This window comes from Vanacampus margaritifer, chromosome 6 (assembly GCF_051991255.1).
Source record: "Vanacampus margaritifer isolate UIUO_Vmar chromosome 6, RoL_Vmar_1.0, whole genome shotgun sequence".
Classification (NCBI taxonomy): Eukaryota; Metazoa; Chordata; class Actinopteri; order Syngnathiformes; family Syngnathidae; genus Vanacampus; species Vanacampus margaritifer.
This window is the reverse complement of record NC_135437.1, coordinates 4,919,837-4,937,716: the sequence shown is the minus strand read 5'-3', so window position 1 is coordinate 4,937,716 and position 17,880 is coordinate 4,919,837. Positions and strand designations below refer to the sequence as shown.

General features: G+C 38.6%; 1 protein-coding gene across 8 annotated transcripts in view; it reads right to left on the bottom strand.

Moving 5' to 3' along the window:
- The window catches only part of LOC144053249 (DNA topoisomerase I, mitochondrial), a 63,401-nt gene that overhangs the window by 6,967 nt on the left and 38,554 nt on the right, over positions 1-17,880 (bottom strand). For all 8 annotated transcript variants that reach the window (XM_077567511.1, XM_077567513.1, XM_077567510.1 and 5 more), the window contains 10 exons: positions 14,984-15,068; positions 14,745-14,872; positions 14,473-14,588; positions 13,855-13,976; positions 8,252-8,374; positions 7,055-7,242; positions 6,716-6,860; positions 5,206-5,349; positions 3,245-3,430; positions 50-118 (listed from right to left, as the gene is read on the bottom strand). In XM_077567511.1, the coding sequence (XP_077423637.1) occupies positions 50-118; positions 3,245-3,430; positions 5,206-5,349; positions 6,716-6,860; positions 7,055-7,242; positions 8,252-8,374; positions 13,855-13,976; positions 14,473-14,588; positions 14,745-14,872; positions 14,984-15,068 (1,306 nt within the window). The remainder of the gene's footprint in view (positions 1-49; positions 119-3,244; positions 3,431-5,205; positions 5,350-6,715; positions 6,861-7,054; positions 7,243-8,251; positions 8,375-13,854; positions 13,977-14,472; positions 14,589-14,744; positions 14,873-14,983; positions 15,069-17,880) is intronic.

The following is a 17,880-nucleotide window of genomic DNA, read 5'->3' as shown; positions in this document are numbered from 1 at the left end:
AAATATTGACAGAAAGGAGGAGGAGAAAGGAAGCTATCAAGACACTTACAGTGAGGCGGTCAAAGAGCTCATCTCCAGGGTCCTTATTTTCCATGAAAAGCTTAAGATTCTTAAATACCTGGTAAAAGAAAAATAATTATACCATTTGTGTTAGAACAGCTGCATAAGGAAACTATCCTCAAATTTATAGCTTGTGTGTCAAGTCAACCTCCCAAATTAAAAAAAGGAGCCATCTGAGCTTCCAGACTGCATGACATTACACTTCAATCTTGAGTGCAAAGATAAGGCATACCATCCTGTGCATTTTTGACTCACTGATTTCACAAATGGAAATGTTTAAAATTCAGAGTGACATTTAGCAATCCCACACATTTCCGTGGAATTAGTTTTGCTATTAGGCAGGGGACCAATTAGTTCTGTCCACTACATTGCTTTTGCGTGCACTAATTTAAATACCTAACCACACACAAATGCACACACACACAAAGAACAACAGACATTGTATAACACTTATCAGATTGCCAAGCAAGCATGCAAGAATATTTGATCGGATGGAATTTTCACCAATCCACTTACAGTATAAATAACGTTAAATAAGACTTTCAGATTATAGACAACATGTATTTATGAAATCCACCTTCCATGACATGGCGCAAAAATTCCTCAATGCAGATAGGTCTACTTATGCTACCATAGCACATTTATTTTTACCTCACAATGGGAGCATGGCATTTTGTACAGAACTTTTGAATGGCCATGCTGGAGGGGGTAAAGGGGTTTATAAAAACCTGCTTACGTACGCGATTACACAAAAAGGAGTCACTGTAGTATAAAATAATTACACTTTTTGTTTGTTTTGTTTTATTCTATTCACTTTTTCCTTTTGGACACATTATTACAGGTTACATCGATCACATAAATAATTTGCAACATTGACATCCGAAAGAAGGGCTGAAAGGTAGAAGCCATGGTTTATTAGTAACCCGTCCCCATCGATTCTTACTATACGCATCAGTCATATACATTGATTATGATAGTCATTGATTCATATCGTTATCAATCCCAGACTTAAGTCTGCACACTCCTGGCTCAGTTCATCTTGAGTAATGTCTGTGGGTAAGTCGCAGCTAGTACCAATCATTTGGAATTGGTAAATTGGTTCCCGGACGCCACCAACAGGCCCACCCAACCAGGCGAGCAGCCAAGGCGAGCGCATTCTCGTTCACCAGTAGTGTCTTCGCTGACCTTAGATCAGCTTTCACACAAGTTGTGGCTTCCAGAAGAGTAGATCGCCTTGCATTCTGCCCATTGCATCCAGAGCAATGTTCACTCCATTCTGGTAGTTCAGCCACCACTGTTGCCAGCATCCGATGATGCTTAGATCTTGATACTGCTGAGCGCTCACCAAGGCCAGCCCACCCGGCGGAAGTAGCCCCCGCTAGCCGCATCCCGGAACCATGTTCACCAACCCCATTGTAACTATTTACAGCAGATACATTACAGCTACAATACAACCTTATCACGACAGTCTTGCATGTTACAACAAATGTCCAAACAGAAATAGAGCCAGACAATGTTTACATTCTTATAGGAACAGCAATACATGTTATCGATGCAGGTGTATAAACAAGAGTTAACCTTGGCAGTGTCAGCAAGTAATCATATGCTATATTTACATTATTTAAATCATGACAGTTCCAGTTTTGGATTAATTAGTAATATGTTACAATAATTTCATTTGGGTAAAACATAATCCACAATTTAATGATGTGAGTTACTGATAGCAGTTATTGTCTCTCAAACTCCGCCAACTCCTCCACTCTTTTCACGATCCGTATTCTCTTCTGAGAAGATGAGTCTTCTTTTGTTTGGATGAAGATCAGACAGTCTTTTGTCCATGTGTTCTCGATAAATCCATTCTTTCTTAATTGTCGCACCCTTCTGGCAATGTCAGCATTTCATTTTGTGAGATTTTCATTGATGTAGACTTGTTTAACTTTAAGCTTGTAGCTATCTCTCAAAAGGGCAATCTTTTTCTTCCTGTCAACAAACCTGATCAGAACTGCCGGTGGTCATGTCCCCCCCAGTTGGCAGCGGAAAGCACATCTGAATGTGCGCTGGATCCACAATTAATCCCAAATTTCTGAGTTGAGTTGTCACCTGCTGTTCGACAGTCTCATTCACTGAAGCTTGGTCAGAACCAACTGTACTTTAAGTTTAATCTGGATACCTGTAACTATCACATCGTTGATTCGAAGATTCTGTTCCAAATCATCCACTTTTTGTTCCAAGGTGCCAATGCGTCGATCTTTTTCTTGTGTCTCTTTCTTTAACTGCTGAATTTCCTGCAGAAGTGGCTCAATGCTCTTTTTCATTTCAAGTACTTCAGTGACCTTTTTTTTTTTAGTTTTGCAAGATAAGATTTTATCTACTCAATTTCGTCAGCTCTCTTTCCGCCAAGCATATTGCAACAATGTGGTTAAAAATCCTGTCAACAAAATAGTTAAAAGTCTCCGAGCAAGTGCACTAGCAAGTACAAATGCTGTCTTCCTCGACAGATGCGTCCTTGATTTGATGCAATGAATTGCAAAATAAAATCCACAAATCTGCTGCAAATTTACTTTTTATGTAAAAAAATTAATAATAATGGGATAATCTAAAACACCATATGGTGTAGAAACATGACCAAGTTGCCTATTGAGCCGATTATGATGCTGAGCTGTAATGAAACCTCTGTGGGTCATCAAAAATAGGAAAACTTTGACTGACTCACCTATGCCACCAGCAGGCATATAACAGCAAAACTAAACATCTAAATGTTTTTTATTTTCGCTGTCAGACTTTGTAAGCATAGCATAAAGTTTTCCCCAGAAAACTTGCTAAACCTGATGGGGGACCAGACGACAAACGACGTGTGGAATGAATTGTTTTGATTGCTGGTTGGGGTGTGGCCCGATGAACAACATCTAGTGATTATTGATTACACCTGAAGTAAACCAAAAACAAACAAAACAAAAGCTGTTGTACAAAACCCCTAAAAAATTTCAGACACTTTTTTCAACAGACAGAAACAGCAGGCAAGTGAATGTTGCAAGATGCCTGCCAACACCCAAGATGACAAATCACAATCATTCACACTGCTCTTTCTATGGTCACAAATTAAAAAAATTCCATGTGTATGTGGTGCATGTATGTGTGAGAGGGAGAAGCTTTGCATGAGCTTAGATGACTTTTTTTCTTTTACCTTACTGATGACTGGGACCTTGTTGTAGTAGCGAATGGAATCTTTACCGAGGAAATCAAATTCCACTACATAGTCGTTGCTATCCAGCTGCTTGTGGAGTGTGATGTGCTCGACACGTAGCGAACAGCAGCCCACTGTGTCTGCTGTCTCTCCCTCCTCCTTTTCATTACCAGCTCTCAGCGCCAGCTTTTATGGGTCAAAAGATGCAAAGATCAATAGCAAATCCACAGCAGGCATGCTTTCATCTTCATTACACAAATTCAGAACAAGCATTTGTCAGTCAAATCAACAACATACAGATCTGAACACATTTACTCAGTCAGCCAATGCAAAGTATACTCCACACCTACACAAAATTGGAAGCAGTTGGAAATACCTAAATATTTTTTTGTTTGTTGGCAATGGTAAATACACCAGTATGTTATGCAGACAGCACAGGTTCAATTCCCTGGACTTTGTCCAATTTCTAGCAACCCAAACATGCTGATGCTGTCATAAAGGACAGTTGCCGTTAAAAACTGCAAAAAAATAAAATAAAATCCTGACAGGACCAGCCAAATGTCACACCAACACAGGTATGTAGTAACACTAACCAAACTGATACTATTAAGGTTAAACTTTGTATTATCCTCCACAAATATTCAGATTTACTGTTTGATAAAAACTAGAAAATGGTAAAAGATTATTTCTTTACTAAATAATCAAATTAAAAAGTTATTTACTTCAACATTATTTCTGAACAGATTTTTTTGTGTTGTTAATGTTGAATGTTACCAGTCTTAAAAACAATGCTGGATGTTTCGTCATTATTATAACAGGTGATCAAGTAAATTTGTCAAGCAGTGCACTACCAAAAGCAGAATCAAGAGTAATGAAAGGGTCACTATCACTGTACTCTATACAGACAGATCCTCAGCTTGGGTGGGGAGTGTCACATGTTCAGTCAAGTTATAAGCAAGCTCCTAAATAGCCCTTAACCACAAAAGTCTTAAATGGCTTCATAAGCCCACAGTTAACAATAGTCCCTGGTCTAAACCCCCACCAACCAATCCCCAAGGCTGCCAGCCGAAATCCAATTTTTAGCCCATCCAGATTGAATGTGGATGGCTCTTTTGTAGTCTGAACAGTCACAAAGCACATAAAATCAGATTTTTGCGGGACGGATTAAAAATCACATGCAGGAGGTAGTTTCATATCCGATTCAAACAGGATGAGTCTCAGTCTGATCAGCTCGAAACACTGACGTCACTCTACGCGTGCAAAAACCAATGCGCTTGAGCTGTCAATATCCAATCGATTCGCTGCCCGGCTGGTTCTTCGCATGCTCGGCAGTCAACCGCCTTGACGTCTCCACTGCCCCGTCGGCTCCTGTCATGCTCAATCGGAAATACAGTGACAGTTTATGTTGCTTGCACTGAAGCTGGTCTCACTACCCCATCAGTTCTTCACATGCGCAACCGGAAATAGCGAATTGCCCGGTCGTAGCTATATACATGTGGTGGTTAAAAAAGAAAGAAAGAAAATAAATGATTTTTTTTTTTTTAAGATGCTTTAACGCGCTTGCGTAGAACAGTCAACCCTAAAAATCTGATTTGAGGAGAAATCCGATTGGAGTCAGATATGCCTGCAGTCTGAACGCAGCCCAAGACCCCCACTCCTCCGTGGGCAAGGAAAAACTCCCCAAAAAGCCATTAGGGAAAAAAGAGGGAACCTTGAAAAGATACACAGGAGGACAATGGAAAGGTTACATATAATCAAATCTATTTTCAAAAGGTTTTTTATCTTATGTGAGAAAGCAGAAAAGGTTACCAAGACACATTGATTTTTCCATATGCTCATGTCTTCAAATTAAAACTGAGCGTTGGAAGGACCTCTGTGACAGGTTCCTCTTAATGGTGTACAGTAATGGAGAACGTTGTATTCACATTACTTGATTCATATACTGAATGTACAAATCAGACCTTGTCTATGAAGTAGAGGGCCACAGCTCTCTGTCGAATGCGCATCTCTCTGGACTTCATATCCACAAGGTATTGTTTACGAATGCCATCTACAAGCGCCTTAAGTTTGCGAGCAACCTCATATTTCTCCCAGTCCTTTTCACCCTGCAAACAAAGAAAGAAAGCAATGGAAATTGTTGAGCAAAAAACATTGGTAACGAGTAAAAAAACTAACAAGAAAAAGCAAATTCTTAACAATATCTAACTAATGCAAACAGTTCCTTTATGTAGACATGAATAAGATCTCCTAAAGAAGGGATCACCAACTGGTGGACTGCATTCCAGCTCCGGACCCTGAGACCCTTTCATCCGGATCTTCAAGAATATTTATTAAAAAGTACTGGGATGAAAATATATTAAGTTTTACCGTTTTTTGATAGGCAAGCGTGAGGGCAGTTATACCTGAGCCGTAAATCTTTGACAGAGCCGGGGTCCGGAAAGCTCACAAACTTTTGTTTGTTTCTTGTGTGGGGTACACACTTTCTCATGACAAATGTGATGAAGTATTGCGTTGTTAAAAGTCAGAAAAGTAGACACTGAAAAGTGAGTGGACTGAGGCGTATTTTGCCGGCATCGATGGCTATGAGCCCAGTGTATCTTATTTGTTCAGAGTCTGTTGTGCATGTTAAAAAAAGCAAACATCAAGTGGCATTTTAAGACAACACACAAGACCTTCGATGCAAATTACCCGCCAGGATCACCTGCGGGGACAAGGAAAATAAGTGTACTGAAAAGACAGTAAGGGCAAGCTACAACGAGCCTTCGAGTCCTCACTACGCGTGCACTGGATTTTGGGCAAACACAAAAAGCCTTTTACTGACTCTGGAATGGTCGAGGAATGTATGGAAGCGATGGCAGACACGCTATTTGAAGGGAAAGAAGGAGAGTATCTTAAAAACAATGTCTGTCAAATTCCCTTGTCATCCATCACAACAATAAAAGTAGAGATGCTCTTGGAGGATGTGCACTCCCAGTTGGACAGCTCCATCCAAAGTGCCCGGCGTATTGCGTTAGCTGCGGATGAATCAACTGATCTAAGTGACAATGGTCAGCTTTTGGTGTATGTCTGATTCGATCACGAGGAGACTAAAATATTTATAGAGGACATTTTGGGCATATCAGCGTTGAAAAGAGAAAAGAGGACATATATTTGGCCATAAAGGAAATGCTGAAAGAGAAAGGAAATAATGTGAAAAATGTTGTATTCACTACTTCCATGAAAGATTTAACAAGTGAATATTTGCTCAAAAAAAGAACTTAATGAAAGAAATATCTAAACGATATTGTAAAAATACGTTGAGATGAAAAGGGCAGTTTTTGACATGTTTGCATAAAAGCAGAAAATGAAATTATTGCGGTTGGGTGTTTTTCATGTTTAGACCCTGGTCAATTGGACTTATCTTGCCTAGAATAGAATGTGTGTTGTTCATGTCTGTTACACGAAAATAATAATTTTGTCCCCAAGACTGACTTTGAGTTTGGAGTTGGCATTTAGCATGACATATTTAATGGCCCCTTGGATGTTTTCTGTCCAACTGGCCAGCCATGTCACAGTGTTGTCATGTCGAACTTCTTTCCAGCGGTGACCGTCAGGAGGCGCCGGGATGCAGGATTCTCTTGAGGCACACAGAGCATCATGGGTGGGTTATGTTACTAATACAATAACTTGATTTTTAAAGGTAAGTCAACAGCATGGGCTACCACAAAGTCTGATCAAGACTGGCACGCAGATTTACAATTTTTAGGTTTGGCACACACTACAATCACTAAGCTTTATGTCAAGTCGGCCTTCATGTTTCTTCTCTCTCACTTGCTGCAGTTGATTATGACATCTTCAGGCGGGATCCTTTTCTTCAGCATGCCTTGTTTGGGATGCTCGCCTCTACCCCTGAAAAGGCCTGGAGGCTCAATTTTGAAGTTGCCAATACGTTCTCTGTGGTGGTCTAGCAGACAGTAGCCATACTCTTCCACTATCTTCTGACTGGCCTCTTTCAAAACCTGCAACAGATTAAACACGCACTCAGAAAACAAAATTATAGAAATTACAGCATATCAATTATTTTTCTTACCCAAAGAACTAGAAAAAAATTCACGCCGTGTCCCAATCCCCCGCAGCCACTATAAATAGTATCATTTGTCTTTCTGTTTGTTAAATTGTTGTATAAATTCACTTCTGGGGAGGAGGTAATAGAACTTGCACACTTTCTAACACAGAGTGCCACTGCCACCTACTGTAGTGTAGTCATACACTTTATTCGAGTAGAGTAAAAAAAAAAATAATCCACCCAGCATCACTCGCATGGTGGCCTACCAAAGCCAATAAAGCACTGGTAAAATCTGGTATATTTTTAAACATAACTACACTTGGCTTGATTAACAAATTAAGGATGAACATCATCAAGTGTTTCTTTGTTTAGTTTTTAATTTGTTATTGCTTTTGCTCCATCTGAAGAGCCTGCATGAGTGAAGCTGTTTAAAAGCAAAAAAAAACCATTTACAGGCCATAAACAATCAAATGAAAAACAGTACGACCCTAACTGAGTGCGTCTTCTTTTGCCACTAAGCCAATTTGTTCACCGCGCCATTCATAGCCTTACATTTCCAGTTGCGGATACTATCATAACCCTAAGACCCTTCAACTTTTTTTACAGGGTGTCTACTAGCCACTTTTAGGTGGTCCCAACCCACCAGATGAGAATGCCTGTACTAGGGTGAGGAAAATGCAATAATATTTGTAACCAGTAACCACTTCCAGCAAGTGAGCATCCCATGGTTTGTAGTGGATGAATGACATGAGGTTGTCCATGCATGCTGAACAGCAATGTCTGGCATTATTTTACATCTTTGAAATGTACCGGTAATTGTCTTGGTGAAAGCAATGTGCCATTTTTTCAAAACTTATGTTGGTAGCTGAGTAGCCTTTACCTCCACTAAATACTGTACACAGTCTATTCATTTTGAAACATTAGCCAAGCCAATGCTAACCCATATTAGACTGTAATCTTACCAGTTTGTCCTCCTTGGTCATGTTTTTCTTTTCCTCGACCTTGGCTTTATGCATTGCATGAATCTCTCCAAAATCACATTTGTCAAGGTCTTGAATCAACAACCTCTCCTCATGTGTCATCACCTATAACAGGTGAAAGGTTAGTTAGACCGTGCAACTAGGGAAAGCAGGAAAAAAATAACACTTAGTGGAAAAAGGTTTGACATTACCACTTGTCAATAGTGAAATAAGGAATATGTTGAAATAATGTGAAGTATTTGAGGAAATAGTAGGGCAATTAACTTAGGAAGGGAGATTGCATTGAAGCCTGGAAATAGTAGACATTTTAATAAATGTGTTAAATTAATTTTTAAATAACTGTAAAGCGCTGTTATTGGGCCTGCATGAAATTTGGACAAAACCAATTAACTGGTAGTGTATTATAGGATAGAGTATTTGCTAAGCATATTTGCACACTAACACATGGCCAACAAGTATGTTTTCTCTCCCGGTTTGTGGGAAGCAGCAGATTACGGTATAGAGCGGGAGGTTCTAGCACTGGAGTCAAGTTTGTAGGTTTGTGTCAAGGTGCATAGAGCCAAGTGGACTGAACCAAAGTTGTGTGGACCAAAAGATGTACTGAATTCATTTTGCCATTCCCGCATAACCTGGCAATAGCCAGATTGATATTGTGATTCACTCAGGGAAGTTCTCCACAATAACAATCTGGGACTGCTCCGAGTTGATTTGCTCGGGAAAGGCGGGGCATTCTGTACAATACTTCGAGCTGATTGGACGTCTTTGTTATTGTAGTTGTTAAAATGTGTATATGGTGGTAATGCATGTTACATTTTGACCTTTACCCAGAACGGAGGAGAAGTCGTGGGTGCGCTCAGCAACTGCCTTTTCTCTAACGTCAATAGTCTCAATCCCATTTTGACTCTAAAATTCAGCATTTCTTAATCAGGCAAGTCATTGCAAATCATTGCGGCTGCGGCAGAACGGACATATGCCGCCAGCCTAGAAAAGTTAAATCACAGCAACCTCAAGAATGAGACGCATTAGCTGATTCCTGTAATACCTAAGGGGTTTCTAGATCAAACTCTAGGAAAGACTCCAAATTTGAAGGTGAGGAGTCGCGTTTGCGGTCGAATGAATCCGTACCGTGGGCGACTTGTGGGGGGAGTTTGTTCATGTCTACAAGGCACTCCTTCCCATTATCAAATATGACCCAGCCTTAAGTAACACTGTCTTAGGGATTTCCTACTCCTTCCCGGGAACGTGAGCTCACCCAGATATTTTGATGTAACCATGTTAAATCCTGTCAAGGGGGAATTTAGGAGTGATTTGTATTTTCTCTAGATTTTGCTAATGCTAACTATGATGAATAAACTTATGTCAGAAGAGTAGTGGGCTTAGTAGTGGACAGAGCAATTAATATTTATTTGGTGGTGAGGATGATAACGGGGTTGTAAGAAGTAAAAAAGACGTTGGGGGTGAGAACATCTGTTTTTGGGGTACAATGTGTTTGTTTGCAGGATGTCAGCCACTTGGATCCCACATGTATGGAATACAAAGACAACGTGATGTGTTTTAATTTAGCCATCTATGCAAAGTTAAAAGTATCCCGTGACATTATATGCATCATTTGAGACCTATCTTATACTTACCACATTGTATTAAATGTCGAGTGTAAACTTCCTAAAACCGGCTGCCTTTGAAAGCATTCTGCTAAGATAAAAGTTGTACAAAGTGCATTGACTCATTGGCTCAGAAAAATGACAACTGTAGCTTGTTAAAAATTATTTAACTGTCCTTCTAAGCAATGAGTATCTTGTCGTCAAAACTTGCTAATCGGACCAAAGAAACAGAGTCAGTGCACCACCAAACGAAGGTGAAACCGTAAAAATCTCTTATCCACAAAATTTACGAACAGGCAGCTGCACGTGCGCTAACTAAGCACTGTCAGTTCACGCGGAGGGCAACTCTAAAAGTCGGCCAAAGGTTGCGCCCCTAAGTTTTCCGTGGAACCATAGTGCCCCCAATGGTCACAAAATGATATAGCACAAAGTTAACTGCAAGCCTGTGGCGCACTATACCAAAGAACCAAAGTGACCAAAGAAATCCATATGAATAATTAGGCTAATTAAGGAGTGTACTATATTTCCAAATACCAATAAGATTCGTTACATTATAATGTCTCACCTCTTATCGAAGAAAGGAGATGGATTTGTGTTCTGATATAAAACCAGTGCATCCCTTTGTTGTACGGACTTCTTCTCTCTTCTGATCAGAATATGTGTCTTATTTTTATGTCTCTGTCAATAAATCATTGAGCCTACAGTTCGAATCCTGGCCCAAACTCTATTAGTTTTTTCTAGATTCCGAGTTGTTAAACTTAGCCATTCTGTAAATCTGATACAAGTGTTGCCTCTCCCTCCTACACCCAGGATTCAAACTATACGATTACTCCTGAGAGGACAGTAGATCCTTGTTATCCTACTGAGCGTCAGCCTGAAGGGAGGGCACTGATGGCCTCCCAAAAAGGGGAATATCAAAGAAAGAATGAATGCTCAACTATGTTAAGAGAATGCTCAACTTGGGCCCAGTTAGACAAGGACATTAGTAGCCTAGCCATTGTGGTACGGGTCGGGACATGTTTGGCTCCGCTGTAGGCTTGGGCTAGGCCACTGTGAGCTCAAGGGTGCTGCTGTCTGTTGGTAGGGTAGATGTGATCCTTGTGCATTAGATAAGATGCCAATGATGTCACAACTGTGTGATTATTATCCACAAACAATGGCCTCGCTCCGCTTTACAGAAGTGTTAGTTCGATGCAAAAGCCATTGAAATGGAATTGTTTGTGTTTAGAACCCTCTGTGACACATCCCTTATAATATACAGCATTTGTAGAACTGTAATGTGACACATACTTCAGAAAAAGTGGTCTGTTTTTTGACAGTTTAGCAGGGCTTCAGTTATTATTGCTCAAAAGGTTGATCTCTTCAAAGAGACTGCTAATAAGGCACCAATATTGATGGACACTTGATGGATTATCTCAATTGTAAGGGGTGAAAAAATGGCATGGTAACATGTGGGGTGTTTATCCTCTATCAAACCCAGAAAAAAAATGTCTGAAACTCAACAAAACATAAGTCTAGAAAAAAAAAGTCATAACAATCAGTGATGAAAATAACACCACAAAATAAACATGAGCTTTTCAGTAATGCGTAATCCAATTAAACTTTAACTTTTTTTAAACAGCGTTACCCTTGCTGCTAAAAAAATATGATTTTTCGGTTATTAGATAATTGAAGGTGAGTTGAGCGGATGTTGTTGACGCACATACAAAACCAAGCATAGTCACACAATGAGTCGAAAAGTTGTGAGTTGGGCTGCCACAAAATTATTTCTGCTAGTTGACGAGTCACAGATAATAGTTGCTATTAGTCCGCTATTCTGGTCATATGTAAATCGCAGCATCTTTATATAGGAAAAAAATGAAAAATAAGGACAATTAAGATGATAGTACATTCTGAAATTTAGCAGCTTGTGCCAGCATCCGTCATGTGCCGGTATATAAATAACGATGCACGTGAAATTGAAGGTTATGCTGTAGCTTTAACATTTTTGGAAATGTTTAGTACATTTTAAAATGGAACCAAAAACTATTCACTATGCATAGTTGCACTATGAATACTATTAAAGTATCTATAAATACAAAAAGAAATGCTTGTAAACATACTTCCCTCTTATCAGGCATCAAGCGTTTTTTTAAATGTATAAATTAGTGAAATCAGATGAGTAAAATTAGGGAAAAGCACTGTGATCAAGAAACTAAAAAAACACTTGTGTTGGTTTTTATTTTGTTTTTATTTAACCTTTATACGAAACGTTCTATTTAACGTTTCTAGTATATATAGTATAATTTCATTTGTATTAAATTGATCCACCCATCCATTTTCCACAGCGATTTTATCCTCTTGTTCAGGACTACAAAACAAAAATGAGGTAGGCACTTTGAGGAAATAAAAATAAAACTTTAAGAATAGGAGGAATACATTTTTTTTAACTGTAACGTAGTATATTGTAATTAACTGGGTTATGTGTGTTTTATTATTCATTGCTGTTGAGTTGTTGTGGCAAAGATGTCACGTTCTGTTTGTCATTGAGTGCTCGTATTTCAAAGTTCTTCTTTCTGTACCATTTGGGCGGGAAGGAAATATAACATGTTTCTGGGTTCGAGGGTTAGGGTTAGACAGTGATGACAAACATGAAAGGTTTAAAAGGGAGTAGCTTCCTACTTGCTATGTAAACAGACAGTTTTGTTGCGGAGAGTCAAGTGACATGACTCGCCTTCATCTCCTCGTCTCATCCCGTTGGCCACTGGTGTGAGTCAGTCATTCAAAGAAAGTGGGAAACCAATTAGCAGTTACAGAAAATAACCTACCCCAAACTAAAGACAATAAACACTGAACAGGATTTTAATTTGTTTGATCACTCACAACTGCCGCAAATACACACTGTGTCAAATGAGTTCTAAAATGAAAAGCCTGACCTGTAGAGCAACATACTTAACAGTGTACACTTGCACATTCGCTGTATGGACATCTAGTCAGTCAGCGTATCTAAGCATGACTGACAAACGGCAGGAGGGCAGTGGAGCGAGAAGAGTTTTTTTCCGCCTCTGATATAACAGTTTAATTGGATTTGTTCATATGCAGAGAAGCATCTTGTAAGGATTAGCATATGAATGCATTCATACAAATTATATTTTCAAGTGCATTGAGCACTAAGCAGTGCAAAATTAATTCTGCATGATACGACCCAAGGCTTGGCGCATCATTTTTCCCTGCACAAAAGACACCCTGATTGACACCAATGTCAATGATGGTAGTTTTACTTGCACACTATTTTAATATTTATAAGACATACAGTTCATTTTACACAAACCTGGAAAACACACAGGCAACATTATCAATATTTTTTTTCAATCTAAGATAGCAAAACAGTACTTTGAAGATCAATGTCATCAGACGTGGAAAATAATATATAGTGCATCTTATAGTATTCAGTGCACTCTTACCATATTTATGTTACAGCTTTAATCTAACATGAAATAAAGCATGTGGCATATTCAGAACGACTTGAGGCTGTCATTGCTGTCAAAGGTGCAGCAACATATTGAACAAAGGCTTCTTTTTTTATTGCAGTATGTTGTAGATTTCTTAGGTCTTGTTTTTTTATGAAATGTTCATAAATTTAAAAAGTTTTTCATGTTTTTATTATGAATTGTTATTTAGAGAAAAAAATACTATTACTCACTATTCTATTTTAGAATTAGGCTTTAAAATAGATGCACTTGATACAGGGAAATTAATTTTATCTACAGTGTCATATAATTTGTTTATTTTATTCAGTCAAACCCACTTGTTTGTAGATTTACTCATCTTGTAAAATAAATAAAACTAGATTAAAACACTTTTCAAAAGCTAAATTCGCATTTAGACTAATTAAAAAAATAAATAAAATAAAATTACAAGAATGTTGGCCAATATATATTGTCTGTGTTGTTCATATACTGCAGCCTGGGAGGCTTTATTTTTTAATCACCAGTTTGCATTTACCTGTCTCCAATCGGAGAAGAAGTTCTCCCGAAAAACCTTTTTAGTCGTGTATTCATGATCTAACATCTGAGCAAAGAACACAGCCACCTCCTCAGCTGCCAGGCTCAGCTTCACTGGTTGTCCTGTGCGAAAATACAAGCAAAACATCTGTCTATTTGCAATTTCTTGTGGCCTGTGAAAATATATTGATATTTTGTCATGCATATCTCAAATGCTTTTTGAAACATAATTTTTTTTTAAAAAACTTTTGACGGTTCAACAGTTTTTTGGCAAGGTATTTTTGGTTGTTTTTTTGCATTCAACATAATACATTAACAGCACAACACTTTATACAGTCACACCGCATTGTTGGGTGGGGGAGACATTGTCGTAATAGGCAAGTCATTAGGTCGTGTCAGCCATTTTCCTACACAGATCATGACCATATGTCACTCTACAACTGAGTGTGAATGCAAATGCAATTCCTGTAGACATTGTTTTAACAGAAACAACAAACTGAAATATTGCACATTGGAAAGCCTGTGGTTTTTTTTACATAAATGTATGATTGCTTTTTGGAGATTAATATACATTCTCTTTTAGTATATGTTTGTGAATTTTGTTAGACAGATCGCTTACCTTTGTAGAAGAAGTGAACATCGTCTGGTAGGGGCTGGTAGTTGGGAGGGAAGTAGGGTCCTTTGTGTTCCAGAAACCTCCATTTTACCCCAGCTTCATACTTCTCTTCTTCCCACCTGATGGAATATGAGGATACGTTTGACAATGGTAATTGCTTTTGTGTGTGTGTGTGTGTGTGCGCGCGCGAGAGAGAGAGCGAGAGCGAGAGCGAGAGCGAGAGAGAAACAGGGCTAGGTTCAAAAAGTTTTTTGTTGTTTTTGTACATCACAAACCATCGCCAGCGCTTCTGCTCCTCCTCTTCCTTCTGTCTGATCTTCAATTCTCTTGCTTCCTTAATCTCCTCCTTGGTCTTCTTATTCTTTTTGGGGGCTGGTTGCTCTCCTTCCTCTATCTTCACATCCTGTGTGGAGAAATACACAAAATATGTGAATTCAATTACTCCCAGCATTGACATTCATTACAACTGAGACGTTATTGATGGTGACGGGTCAAGCAGGGAAAACAGATTTACCGTTTCAGTTTTCTTCTTAGACTTCTTTTTCTGAGGTTCTCCATCACTTTCTTCTTCCACTGAATGTTGTCTTTTATTTTTGCAGCTGAATCCACACAAACAGAATATTAACGGTTTTCTAATGAGGCAAGACGATCCAGCAGACATGATTATACCTTTTTGTTGAGGAGAAATTTCTAGATTTTTTTTTTTTACAACCGTTATTGCTTAAATGGTTTAATCCTGTAACATTTCCTTGTCATAAATCTGCTTTCATTTACAAAACTCAACTAAAAATTACTCTTACAGTTAAAGCTAGGGTTGTCGCTATCAATTTTTTAAAATCGAGTATCCTATCGATTACTCCATCGAATAATGCCGCAGACGCTGTCAGCATGAAATCCGTCATGAAATGTTATTCAAATGAGGGGGCGGTACTAAACTTGTCTTGGTTGGAATCCGCCATTGCAAACTGCCTTTCAATGGTTGAGCGAGCAAGTCAGCGAACAAGGAAGGCTTGCAAGGAGAGCTCCAGCAATGGACAACTATCTTGTCCATTGTCACCACAACTTGCAACTTGAGTTGCTTGACAACTTCAGAGCAACAAGGTCCATTGTTTCTTTCTAGTGTCTGAATTCTCCCTTGTTGTGGAACAGGCAGAGTCCGACAGACTAATATACATGTCGATCAGTCTGCATTTTGGTCCTCCATACAACCCCGCAATGTATGAGTTATGGACCCAAATAAGCATCCGCACAGTGAATCCGCAATAAGTGAACTGCAAAGTAGCGACTAGCAAGGGACAGCAATTGTTATAAGCATTAGCGCGCTAGCAATTACCATTTAACCCGTGGGCGTTATTTGTCCATTTTCTGGCATTTTTATGTTTTTCTCAAAGAAGAAGCATTTGAAAAAAATACACTAGGGACCTGACATTTCACCAGGATTGTTAAAAAAATGTAGAAGTTCAAATTGGCGCCATGCTGCAACAGGAGGGAGAGATTCACACGAAATTCTGTAATAATGGCCGATTTTGGCTCATTGACTGCCGTTATAAATCACAGTTTTTGATATGCTGTAAACCTGATGTGTTATAATGCATTTTCCGTGATTACTGATTACAATCGCTTCTTTGACGAGTCATAAACATGAAAATTGAGGAATCTGTGTGTTGAAAGTGTTAACACCCAAAATCCACTAGGTGGTGCCATAGGCTAATAAATGAATTTGCTTGTGCAAAGCCTGCTGCAGATTGTTATGATTTATGGACTTGTTTGAGCCTCTAACTATGTCATATGAAATATTCAAATTAGTCTTTTATTTTATATATATATATATATATATATATATATATATATATATATATATATATATATACACACAGCATAGTTTAGTCTTGCTATTAGCATAATACTGCTATTATTGTCCATAGGGGGCATTAAAAAATAAAATAAAATAAAAACTATATATGTATAGATACGTCTAATGCTACTGAACATTTTGAGCGGATAAAGTGACAAAAAATATTCATAAATGACTAAATAATCACACTTCAAAGGAAAAGCCAGATTTGGGCAAAATTCCAAGAATTTTGTGTTCTTCAGAAAACTGCCATTGTGAGAAAACTGGGCATGCATAAAAAAATTATATTGTTATGACTTATGGACTTATTCAAGCCTCTAAATATGTCATATGAAATATTCAAATTAGACCTTTATTTTACATATATAGATACAGCATAGTTAATGTTGCTGTTAGCATAATACTGCTATTATTGTCCATAGAGGGCATTAAAAAAAACTTTTTGGTTAAAACTATATATGTATAGATAGGTCTGATGCCAGTGAACATTTTGAAAGTGGAAAAAATGTTCATAAATGACTAAGTTATCACACTTCAAAGGAAATGCTTGATTTTGGCAAAAATACAAGAATTTAATCAAAACAAAATAACGCCCATGGGTTAAGTTAAACAAACACTAACCACCATTTAGTCCACACATACATCATTATCTCTACATGAATTCAATTGAGTGGATATATCTACTAATCATTTATCATCTTCTGTACATGAGTATTATTCAACACCACCAAAACTAGCCTATGCTAAACGTTTAGCAATCGTGATTAGCATTTGTGCGGTAGTGATTACCATTTAAGGTAAACAAACACTGCCATTTAGTTCACATTTTCCCACTCAAATTGGGTCTGCTGAGCTACGTGCTGACAACAGATGTTTTTCCAGCTATGTTTAGCATTTTTGCAGTTTAACACAAATGAGTTTCCATTTCTGTCACACGTTAACATGATATATAGTCTGCAAACTTCTTCTTTTTTTTCCTTTCGGCTTTTCCCTTCAGGGGTCGCCACAGCGAATCAGTTGCCTCCATCTAACCCTGTCCTCTGCATCCTGTGCTCTCACACCAACTACCTTCATGTCCTCTTTAACTACATCCACAAACCTCTTTGGTCTTCCTCTAGACCTCCTGCCAGGCATTTGGAAACTCAGCATCCCTCTGCCAATATACAATATAATATCTCTCCTCTTGACATGTCCAAACCATCTCAGTCTGGTCTCTCTGACTTAATCACCAAAGCCTCTAACATGTGCTGGCCCTCTGATGTACTCTCCGTTTCTTTTCTTTTTTTTTCAGAGAGCTCAGTATTGTTCATTCGGTAATTTTACCGATTCAACATGTCATCATCATTGCTCTATCTTTTGTATGTGCGTGAGCATGTGCGTGTGTATGTGTGTGTGCATGTGTGCGTGCGTGTGAGTGTGTACTCATTCCTGATTCTATCCATCCTGGTCACTCCCAAAGAGAACCTCAGCATCTTCATCTCTCCCACCTCCAGCTCTGCCACCTCCAGCTCTGCCTTCCTCAGTGGCACTGTCTCCAGACCAAACAACATTGCTGG